General features: G+C 37.6%; 1 protein-coding gene across 13 annotated transcripts in view; it reads right to left on the reverse strand.

Annotated features, from left to right (window-relative positions):
* The window catches only part of CTBP1 (C-terminal binding protein 1), a 245339-nt gene that overhangs the window by 20282 nt on the left and 212346 nt on the right, over positions 1–12711 (reverse strand). For all 13 annotated transcript variants that reach the window (XM_050896635.1, XM_050896636.1, XM_050896634.1 and 10 more), the window contains 2 exons: positions 7128–7272; positions 2943–3149 (listed from right to left, as the gene is read on the reverse strand). In XM_050896635.1, the coding sequence (XP_050752592.1) occupies positions 2943–3149; positions 7128–7272 (352 nt within the window). The remainder of the gene's footprint in view (positions 1–2942; positions 3150–7127; positions 7273–12711) is intronic.

Raw genomic sequence — 12711 nt, forward strand, 5'->3', positions numbered from 1 at the left:
GGGAAGGAAGGGGAAGGGAGTGTGACTTCACCGCCTTCACTGCTGTAAAATTATCATTACAGCAGAACCAGGTCCAGCTATCTATTCATCCAAGTACTTACATGCTGCTCCTCATAAATATTCTCCTTTAAAAAAAACCCCTAAATGTCTAGATATAAGGTGAAAAGGTAGCTTTTTTTTTTTTTAAATGCAGGGCTTACTATCCACACTTCTGATGCATCACTTGAAAGATAGGACACTGGATAGTAATAAAGACTAAAAGTGACAAAGACAGCTGTTTAACGATGTGATATTATTATTTATGTAAGGCTCAAAGAATCACACACTTCATAAAGACAGAAAGAAACACAGGCTTTGCCCTAAGGAGCTCAGAGGCTAACCAAACAACAAAACAATGACGGATGGTATCCAACAAGCACATGAAGGAGGCATTACGCTGTTGAGTCTCTGCTTATCTTCAAGCTCAATACAAGCAGAGGATGAGAGATGAGGTTAACTTTAAAGGAGGAGCACAGAGTAATAGGATTAAGGAGGACAGACCAAGTGTCAAAATAGGAATATACATGAGAGCAGGCAAAGAGAGTGGGTGATGGAAAGAAAAAGGCAAGTGAGTCATGAAACTTGGCTAGACCAGTGGATAAGGAAGTGAGTAGCTGAAGCTTTGGAGGGAATGACGTAGTCCAGCACAGAGATAGGCAAGAGCTAGGGTGTTTCTCTTTGGCAAAACAAGAGAAAAGCCCAGGAACAGATGTGAAGAAGGTCTGGACTTAGCTGTTGCAGCAGCAAAGTGATAAATTTAAGCAACCCATTGCTGAAGAGACCACAAGTTTAAGACAAGAATAGAGAAACACAGCTGTGGTTGAGATACGAGATGATCTCAGATGTACATTAATGAGAAAGGACAGAAACAGCGATACTACACAGAACTAGAGAAAAGAAGGACTTAGTAACAGATTATGAGAATTGTTTGTGTGCAATACATTCATTTCATAGCCTCTCAGTGGTTCATCACTTCTGACGTTGACGTGCCTAAATAATAAAATAATAAACTGAGGCAAAACTACAGACGTGGGAAGAGGCCACTAGTAGAGAAACACAACCTAAGGGCAACAGTCTTTTGAAGGTGGTTGTAAATACACATTTTAGTCTGAAACTAGACACACGTAGCCTCTTGCAGTGATCTGTAACAGAAGACAGCATACATTTACATAGAAATGTAAAGTCTAGTCCAGCCCTATTTCCGTATCTTCTAAGACTACATTTTTATTCTTCATTAATACATAGCTACACAGGAGTTTGTCAGAACAGGTCAGAATCAAAATGTTGTGCCTATTCACATACATGCACAAAAAGAAACAGTGGAAGTTTTCAAAACTGACTTTAAAGCTTAATTTTCCTCGAAATTGTGAATATTCTATTGTAGGAAAAGAAACAGGAACAATAAAAGGCTAGAGAAAATGACCAGTTAATAACTGTAACAGATGTGTACCTTTGAAATCAGATTTTACTAGCCTTTTAATATACCATACACACAAAAGGTTTGCTTTTTAAAACTAAAACCAAAAACTAGCGTTTTACGTAGCTTTACGCATATACTGACAATCTGATTATCCATTTGTTTCTCTGTACGTTTCAGTTATTCACAACAACGCACACAAAATTCACTTAAGGAAGTCAATAATGAATGACATTCTTTTTCTAATCTTAGTCTGGAATTTGTGCTATACAAAAAATGCAATGCCAACAGGACAGATATCTCCAGCAAATATGCACATAGCATGTCAGCCAAGGCTTAAGTTTCAAAAACTACGTATGCATTTCCATTTTTAAAACACTGCAGGTGATTGTCTATTATTTATGTACAGATGCTGTGACTGTGAGTGCAATAATCACTGTGTGTTTAAATGAGGTGCATAATTACACTGGTATAGATTTGAGAAAGCAACTTCATGACTAACTTTTTGAAAGTCATATTTTAAAGGCAATTCTTTGACTGTGAAGACGTTTTTGGTGTGTCGCATACTTATTTAAATGAGTACTATGTAATGCCAGGCTATTTTCAGCTTCCGAAAGTAAGAGTTTGTGGCTTGAGTTATTTGACAGCAATGTGTAACTGGAACAGTCATTTAAGTAGGATGCCTTGTTGACAAAATCATATTATTAATTCCTGTGGATGAATACCACAGCAATTACATCCACAAGCTATCAGATCTTTGATAAGACAAGCACATGACTGAATAATTTTTATATAGAAACTGACTTGCTTGTTTTTCTTCTCTGCTTCTGTAACAGACAGTAATTAATTCATCTCAAGTAAGCCTGTCCATCTGTTAGATGCTGAAACACATTTAGGGCCATTCAGAGAGGTAAGTAGGTGATTTTATTAGGTCTGGAAACATTTCAAACTTTCTTGCATATATTTTTCCTCTCATTTGAGCTGAAATACAATTTCAGATGCAGCTCAACCAAATGCACGAAATAACTGCTCTGCAGGCTGTTACTGCAGCAAAGTCTTTTCAGATATGTTAAAAGCAGTAAAAAGAAAAAAGCACAAACAGAACCAGATATGACAACAATGAGAAATACAACATATACGTGTGACAGCGGGTTGAAGTAGCAGGATCCTTGTCCTGGAAAAGGGAAGTGATGGTGTCTCCTTCTCTTACAACCAGTGTGCCTGACACCAGGCAACACGGCAACAGAAAGATGTACAGAAAGTCAAAGAATTGAGAGAATATCAGCAACAAAATAAGTTTTCTGAGGGAAATGATGATGTCTAAGGGGAAAACATTTGAGACATATAAACACCAGGAATGAAGTGGTATTATACCGAATGCTTGACATGGAAAGGAGTGAGTTCCATTTTTATAGCTCAAACCTTCATAATTTTTTTAAAGCAACGGAAGGCAAGGAGTATTAAACCGCCTCTCAAGTCAACATACCTAATCCAATAATGCCCAAGGTCTCCCCTCTGATCCTGGCAGCTCCAGAAGCCACTTCCCGAATCTGTTCAACGCTTTGTACTCTCGTGCCTTCTCGCAAAGCCTGGTGAAGCCAGGTGGTTCGCCTGTACAGGTTCAGAATGTGGCACATGGTAGAATCTGCTGTTTCTTCTACCGAGGCAGCTGGCACATTACACACTGCGATCCCTGCAAAGAATCGGGGGAAAGGATACCAGTTGCCAAACGTTTCTTACTTTTTCCCACTTAACAGCAATTCAGGAGTATGATGTTTAAATTTACAGATATTTCAACACCTGTTTTGCACAAATACTAAGTTTCTGACTGTAATGGCAGACAGAATACTTGACATAATAGTTGATAAATATGTGCACGCATATTTTTTTCTGATTTTTTTATTACTATTTATTGTGTTTGCAAACTAAGGCAAACAGTAAACGGACCACTGAAACCACAAAAGGAAAGTACCAAAGATGTCAGATACTTTAGAACACAAGTCTTGGTAAGTGTTTTATATGCACACTGAGCTAGGTGTTTTGAATAGCAAAGAGAAATCTGCCTTGCTCTCAACAGTGCAGTCAATGATCATTGTTTAGACTTAATTGCGTGAGTTAGCTTTCCACCACTGAGCAGATACCCTCCCACAAGCTATCTATACAAGTTATAAAAAAGATAAAATAACTTCTAATGACAGCAACTCTTATAAAGCCCTCACAGGACGACTATTAGTATTTCCAATTCATGTATGGGTAACCGTGACACAGGGAGGGACAATTTGTTTTGTGTTGCACACCGGTTTGTAGAATTATGACGGACAGAATCCAAGTCCTTTCCTGGTCCCTCAAATTAAAGAGATAACCCATCTAATAGTCAATAGGGAAATATAAAATCTGCTTCTGCATGGCATGTAAAGTTAATGCAAAATTAAGCCCATGTTTCTAATAGCTGAATAGTTACTAGTTGAAAAGGGCATAACATAAAGCAGCTAAAAGACCATTACAGATTTCCACAGACAATTGTGGAAAGTGGATTGATTCAAGACTCACAATACTCCTTTTTTACTTCAAAAAAAGATCAGGCAACAAGTGATTGTAACTGCAGGCAAGTTATCCCATTCCGCTTTCCACCTTCCAGTACTCAATGTACAGCAGTTAAGCAAAATGTTTACTTGAAAAAGTTTGTGTCCTTTTTGACTTGTCTCTCTTCATTCTTTCTATTTACTACGTGTTCTCTCTCTAATCATCAGCTCCCACAAATGTTTGTGTCTCAGTTCTGCTGACTGAGATCACAAACAGTATACAGCATAATTTCACCGTGGAGAAAAAAAGTGTTTTGTAGCCTAAAAAACACCCTAATACTGTTTTCACTGTCCAGTTGTTTGGGTTTTTACATAAATAAATATTCAATGAGTCCTCAGCTAATGCCAGTGTATCTTAAGAAGCAAGAAAGAAAAAACATTCTCTTCAGTAATAGTGATAAAAATAATCTGACAAATAATAAGCTCATACCATATTTATCTATGTTTTACATTCAAATGCCTTCATTCTGCTGCCCAGTACTTTTTTACAGCTTTCTTTAGATCAGTAAAAACCAACATAAGGAACCTGCAGAACTATTTCTCTTTCCTCTGCTGTGGAGATACAGTGTCTGCTGAGTCACTGCTCTTAGACTTACAAAAAGATAGAACAGCATCATTTGCTGGAATAACGATCTTGGCATCCTGCTAACGTCAATGGTAGTATGAAACTCACCATTTTTTTAAAATGGGAAAAAAAGCACGAGTGGGGGAAAAGTAAAAGACTGAAAAATAACATTCCTTTAAGTGCATCACATTAAACAGCTGCATTTGTTTATACAAAAAGCCTTTTTCACAGAGCAAAAATGCAGGTTTTAGATGGCAAAACAAATTTAATAAGCATGTCTCCTGATAGCTCACATCAACAAAATAATGCTTTAAAAGGAGCTTAAAGAGTTATATTACGTAGTTGGGAAGAGAAATAAGGAATTGAACTCACCTTATACCTTCCTCCCCAATAGATTTCCTTAGGAAACTTGGGGAACAAAAATCAGATAATTTCTCTCCTAAACTGTAGGATTTTCTTTTTCCCTATTTCCCCCCAACTTTAAAAATAGCTGATTTCTGAAAGGCAGAGACATGGTGAACCACAAAAAGCAGCAAGAGAGAGGCAAGGAAGAAAAAAGACATTTCATGTAGGAAAAGATAGCACACTCTCATCTCATATCCATCGCTTCTATGCTCCCTTCCCTTTCCCCTTTTCCCACCGCTTTCAGTGATCTTGTGCGTAGGTTCAATGCTGACAAACGCAGAGTCAATGGGCATCACCTTGACTCCCACTTCACTTGCATCCAGCTACACTCACAACTTGTACATATTTTCCAGTCAACAACTAATAAAGCGGAGAAAAAGTAGACCAGATCTTAAAGATTTTATCCAAGAAACATATGTTTTCATGCATTTTAAGAAGATTAGAAGTGCTAACATGAAAATAATAATAGGAAAAGCTGGTAACAACCCCACGAGCCAGCTCTATGAAAAATAACTCAAAAAGTTACACATCAGACTTTACAGTCTAACTCTACGCTATATTTCAAGAGTGAATTAAAGCTTTTTACAAAGAGCAATTAACTCTCATATTAACTCCTCGAGATGCATATTATCCGTCCTAGTTCAACAAATGGAAAATGATTTCTCCCAGTAGTGGTGAGTTAGTATTTAATTCCAGCCATTTCACCCTAACTATTAAAATCAGAGATTTTACACCGTAAACTTTCCAGCATTTATTGGCTTTTGACAGAGTGGACAACTGTATTTCGTAAATACTGGAATGCACAAACGGGATGGATCCTAACTGCATAATTCAGTCTAATTACAACATAGGAACTGAATGATTAGGAATGTGGCCATTTAGCATTTCACACAAATGAGAATTTCCCAAATCTGCTGTACTCTGGCTTGAAGAATTATGTGGATTCATTTAAATTATAAGCTTGGGTTACAATCCAGCATGGAGACTTTCAGAAACAGCCAACAAACCTTGAAAGATTCTCCTCTTATCAGGGATTCCCTGCACAAATCGGACTCCTGACTGGTCGGGGCCTTTGATCTGTACCTAGGTTTTGGCTTTTGATCTAGGATTTTACCCTAGGCCAATCTCTACGTATACATATATACGTGTTTTCTGGGGCTCACAACACACGCGCCTAACTGTGGCACTAGTTACCATATGTAGGAACACAGCCTTGCATGCTTTCAGGCGTGATCTGTTTTTTATAGAAACTCGCAAAGAAGTTGTTAGCCTCTGCCTGCCGTGCAAACTACACCGCCATTAGAAACAGGTGACTATTTTACTATCATTTACTGATAAACAGACCGTATTACAGCTCCTCACTACATCAATGGGGTTATTACTAGGCCTAAGCACTGTCACATTGAAATAAATGTTTCCAAGATCCTCCCAGAGCATAATGGGAAACATACTTGGCCACCTCAATCTTGGAAAAGAAACGAAGAAAACATAGACATTTATTCCGAGTGGCAGTTTGACCTGTAGATTATAGGTAAGAGATGGTTTATCCTAAAGTCAGAAAAGTACAAATCAGACTGTTGCTTTTTTACAGCGAAACACTAAGCACCATCTCTTCATAGTTCCAGTATCTGAATTTATTCTGAAGCAGCAACAACTGATTCTCCTATAAAATCGATATTTCTATTTTATGGAGTGGCTTAGTACTAAATCTCATGCATCATAAATAAGTCTCAGACAGTTGATAATGATCTCATTTTTTATTGAAACAGAAGTAGTATGCCATGCTGATGGAATTATATTTTGTGATTGGATTACAGCAGTAGTAGTTAAAATATACAACTGGGGTAAAGAAGAAAGAGATGAAAAATTACGGCCTTACTCTTTGGGTTTATATTGAACAGGCAGATTGTCATCCTGTCACAAAGCTGTTAATATTATCACTTAATTAACTAATGCTAGTATCTCCATAATGATTTTTGAACACTTCGACGAGAAAATTATACAGCTTACATATTATGTTAATATAAATTATACAGAAAACATTAATGCAAAGTCTTAGATGCTATCAGATTTCTGGAGGCAAGTATAAGATGTAAAATAATGTCTTTAATAGTCATACCTAAATCTCCAGCAGATTTGATGTCAATATTATCAAAACCACTGCCAATTCGGACAATTATTCGAAGTGCTTTAAATTTCTCCAGGTCTTCTCGTGTTAAAGTGATAGTGTGATACATCAGTGCACCCACTGCTTCATTTAGTACCTATAAATAAAATGGAAGAAAAAATACTTATTTTTTTTTCTTTCATAGGATCTCAGCTTAATCACATATACATATTTTCAGGTATAAAAAGACTGTAAAAGCATTAAATCCAGGTCTTTTGTTTTAAAGGTTATTTCTCCAAATATCTTTCAGCCTCTTGTTAGTCTTTTTCATCTATGCATCCATTCTAGCATGATGAGATTAGCTTTAGAAGAACTAAGTGACCTGTATTTGTGTTCTTATTAAGAGGGAAAACTCTTCTCATTTCACAGGAGATGCTCTGCGATATCGAACCCTAAGTACAAGCATCACTGGACTGCAACTGCACATGCAGATGAAACACAACATGGGAGCAAGCACTCACTTTAAACAGTAAGTATTTTTATGCTTAGGCAGCTGACATTCAGTTTTGAATGAAGTCACAGAGCAGTATCTCTTCACCATACACACAGTGGTACAGGCATTCACTGCGCTATTAAACCACTTGATACCTGAATAGAAAACATTCAGTAATCATTACAAAACCCTTAGACAACAGAGACTGAAATCTGTCAATTCATACATAAGAACAAAGCGTTTGTCCCTTAGTTTACTGATACTGCAACTAAGCTCTCACTGATGGAAAACTGCACGTCATATACACTGGTATAACTGAGATGCCAAAGTAGACATTATCCAGAAAAACCAGCATCTCTAAGAAATAAGAAATTGTACCAAAGCAAAAATGTTGCAAAAGAGAAAAAACTTGTGAGAGAGCGAGCCAAAAAAAAGAAAATAAATTGACAGGATCTGAAAGGTCTGACTATCTTTCAGATTATGTTAGAGTGCATCCAACCTACTCAAGAAAGGTTAAAAGGGGTGTGGAGAAGGGGAAGAGAGCCTAGCACACGATGCCCAGCAGTTTCGAATTCTGCTACCAAACAAACAGTGACGCTGCACCCCACACAGCTGATACAAGTTTATTGTTCAGAAAGCGGAAAATATTTTCCTCTTTATATGCAAATTGGATGATTTCACTTCTTCAAAACACTCCTCTCTGTTTCTACCTTCAATGCACTACCTAACAACCTAATCATTCTACGAGATACAAAACATGCACAAATCATTTCAACATCTAAGCTAGATGTAATGACTTCAAGAGGTTCCTATGACGCACTTCACATAAAAGTTCTACAGAGGCTCTAAATTTCTTATTCAATAGACTTTTGGGTCTGGTACACGTACAGATTCTGTCATCTGAGTTATTTCTGCTCATGTGAGCATTTGCTAGGGTACTGTAAGATCAGTAACAATAATCAACATCAACATAAATAGTTTAGAAAAAACTATTGCAGCCAAACACAGTCTCGCACACCGAGGATTACAACTGTTGGAACCCAAGACCTGCAGCAGTAATTTTTAAAATTAAAATACACGAATAAAATTTTAAAAGAAAATAAAAACAAACTCCATAAAAATGAAAGAAAACCACTTTTTACTGAATACTTCACAAAACGATTTATGCTATTTCAGCAGGTGTTTCTGGATTGGTAACCCCAGTTCTAAGTCAGATAAAGACCAGAATCCTTCAAGCAGAATTTGGATTTACTTATAAGACTAAGAACTGCAAAAAAATTAGAAATTACACATCCTTAATGAATGCGGCTACAACATAATTCAAAGAACAGCTGTAGGCTCTGATCTTATAAACGATTATACACACACAAAACTCCTTGATTGTAATGGTACCAACAAGTCCTTTGGAGATTACATCTAGCACTCACCAATCAGAAAGACTGCACTCATCAGAATACGTTTCCCTGAGCTGTTACACAGGGTTAAAAAAAACCAAAACAGTTTATTGGTTTTGCTTCTACAGTGACATTACAGCTGGTATGGACCAAGTCAAAGCCCACGCCTGGGGCAGTCTACACACAAGAAGCCGTTCTTAGAACCTGAGCACCCACCTAAAATGCCCTTAGGGTTTTTTTGTCCCATTAATTCCCAAAAGAAAACTGTTCCAAAATCTCACAGCTCCAACGATATGGAAATTTCTTCTAATTTCCAGCCCCAATTTATTCACAGCCCAGCTTGAATCCATTTGTTCTGGCGCTGGTGTTGGCCATTTGCTTAAACCATACTTTCTTTCCTTGGTGTTTACAATCCAAATGTATTTATAGACAACGATCATATCCCCTCTCGGCATTTGTTTGGCTAGACTTCACAAGCCTAGTCCTTCTAGTCTTGTCTAGGATGATGCCCTGCTACCCCCTTGATCAAGTCTAACACTTCTCTACTGCACTTAAAGAAGTCTAAGCTCAACTCTTCCATGGGTGATCACAATGGCACCCACTGTGCTACTGGAGATCTCCCTCCCCACTGTGTTATACCAACACTACCACTTTCAGCAGCAGTACGTGTGCTGGAAATCTCTCCTAATGATGTCTCACATGACGTGTGACGTTTCTGCATGGCCATAGTCACACTGCCAGCTGATCCTTTGACTAATGTGTAAATCTGAATCCTTCTCCCTGACGCATGTGTTTCTGTCACACTCCCAAGTTTATAAGTAGGACTTCTTTCCCCGAGTCACAGCACTTGTTACTTCAAGCCTCAAGGTCCTCAAGTTCTTTATGATATCCTGGTTGTCTCCAATTAGCCATGTCCTCCATTCTGTATTTTATCAGACACATTTCCTCCTGCCTCTCCAAGGTTGCTCTAGATGGCTGTGACGCAGGAGAAAACATCCTCTGTGTAGTTGTCAGAAGAGCAAAAATTGAAGTAGATTAGAGCTTATGAGGACCCACCTAAGGCTCATACGACAGCCAGATCCTCCTCTTCCAGACTAGAAAAGGCCAATGGTGTGTGTGGTTTTGTGTGTGCTGACAGAGAGCTGCCACTACTTTAAGGACTGCATTAAATAGGGGCTAACAGACAGTTGAAGTGGCTCAGACATTTCTGTTTTAAAATCACAGTGTTTCATTTGGGAAGCAGCTTTTCACTTCATAATCATGCATATTTTATTAACTTAGCCAGTCACAACTGTAATCTGGACTCTAAGAGTGCCAGTCTGGACCCATTACACTAGATTTTTGGGCCCATCTAGGTTATGGCTTGGCACTAGGAGGAGACAGAAAAGTATTGGGAAGCTTGGGAATGTGTTCAATAAAAGGAAAAATATTTCTCAGCTATGGCTTGATGCTGACACTAGCTATTTCCACAGGCAGTTATTTACCCATCATATGGGATATGGAACAAACAGATGCAAATGAAAAATCTTTTTAAATTTTCTTTTTAGTGTTTGAGCCTCTTCTAGGATTATGGACCAGTTAGCAAGGAAATACATTGCCAAAAATGTAATCTTCTGTGACTGTGTACTATTTCACATTAATTTGATAACTAAATTATGTTACTGCTTCTTGCAACTGGCCATGTGATTGAAGTATGCCAAAAAGGCAGAAAATAACAGCAGAAAATCTGAAGGTAGAAATATTCAGCATTGATGAATGTTAATAATGCCACTTACAGATTAAAAAAATTAATAGTGAAAGTTTCTGTATTCTGGAATTATTTGTATAAATTATATTCTCAGTCATTACATATACTAAATGCACACAAGGAAGTTTGACAAGCTTGTCAATGAGTAAAATCAAAAAACTTGAACTAAATCTGAGTATAACACATGAAACTGAAATCCAGCATCTATGTGAATAGTTCTGGAAAATGAAATAATCTTTAGAAAAAATAACTGCATAGGAGTAATTTACTGATCACTTACAGAAGCACACCCGGTGGTGGATGCATGACAGAAACAGGGAGTATATGTGGTTTTTTCATCATTTTCCACAATGAACTTGATTGATACAACATTCACCAAATTCTAGTACAATTTTATTACAAAGATATCAACTCGTGTCAACTTGAGCGAGATAACACATCTAACAAGCAAGCTAGAAATTTCAGATCAGCCCAAGTACGTGGCAGTCAGACGATGCTCTTTCATGAGCTCTTGTGAGGAAAGGCAATGGGCAAAATTTGAGAGAGAACAAGCAGAGTTAGCTGCGTACCTTCAACAGCCATTCCTGCTTTCATCAGACTATAATTGCGCTTTTCGGTAAGAAAGGATCTGAGATAGAAGCTGAAACACAGCACATGAGTTGGCTTCCTTCTGTTACCAAATTATTATGTAGTCCACCTGCATAATTTCTATGCCTTCAGACTTACTTCCAGGTGAAGCTACAGCACATTGCTTGTTGAAAGCCTTTTTCATACCCTCTTCAATGAGCTGACATTCTTTCCAATCACAACTGCTCGGACAGGTCTTTCTGCTGTTCTTCAACCTCAAAATGACTACTCTGCTTTCACAACACGCCAGGTCTCCAAGGATCTTAGAGAACGGATGACACTGTAGTAGGAGACATTTCTGTTTCAAAGAATTTAACAAATCTTGGGTAGTGAATACTGAAGGTTGAAATCCTTTTTAAACATCTTTCTATCTATTTTTTTCACCTTATTTCAGCACCAGGCTATTTTAGACATCACGCCAAACATAGTCACCATTGCGACACATATGCCTCATATTTGGGGAAGAACTCTTAGCATCTTGTTTATTTTTACAAATAAGTGTAAACATATCATAACATGCTAAGAATAGAACAGCGAGGCCTCCTCTTCTTTGGTCATCTAAACAGACACTACTAGATTTTACTATGAGAGATTGATCTGAGGCTTGCGGATCAGATCTAGAGTATAGAAACATAACACAGTATGTAAAATGCCAAACTACTTCAATGGAGAGACAGAACGTACTTATAAATTATATATTGAATATGACAATATATCACAATTTTTTAAAAAGACTTCTAGAAAACCATCACTAGAAAGCACTATATTTCATCTGGTTCTAGAAATTACAGGGTATTGCATTTCTTGGACTTGGAGTTTGATGTGTCATCTCCAAAAAAATATGTTCCAGTGCCACCAACAGACTTGAGATATTTTGCACATTTGGGTGGAAAAAATGTACTTTACCTAAACTGAGTAGGCCTTGCATTATTTGACTTGCAAAAAGCAGCTGCACATCAAATTTGTAGTCAATAGTCTGCCACACAGGGGAAGGCTGCAGCAGACTTGTAGCTGCTCTCAAAGCCTCGCTACAACATTACAAAGGGTCCACGTGAAACTAATGCCATTAAAACTAAAAAGAAAAGCCAGTGTGCTCAAATGGTATGTAGTAGGTCTCCAAAACTCTGCTAGTTTGTGCTGCCTTTTACAAGTTCCTGTTTCTCTTTACGAGACTGTCAGCTTGACGTTAGGTTCCTGTGATCCATGGCGCTGTCAGTAACCTACCCACTTCATGATACGCACTTTATTTAGCCAGGATACTGTCTAGTGTATACCCTAAATATTAATACTGTACATAAATACAAATAAGTATACATACTTATACAAATAAGTATA

This window comes from Gymnogyps californianus, chromosome 4, assembly GCF_018139145.2.
Source record: "Gymnogyps californianus isolate 813 chromosome 4, ASM1813914v2, whole genome shotgun sequence".
NCBI lineage: Eukaryota > Metazoa > Chordata > Aves > Accipitriformes > Cathartidae > Gymnogyps > Gymnogyps californianus.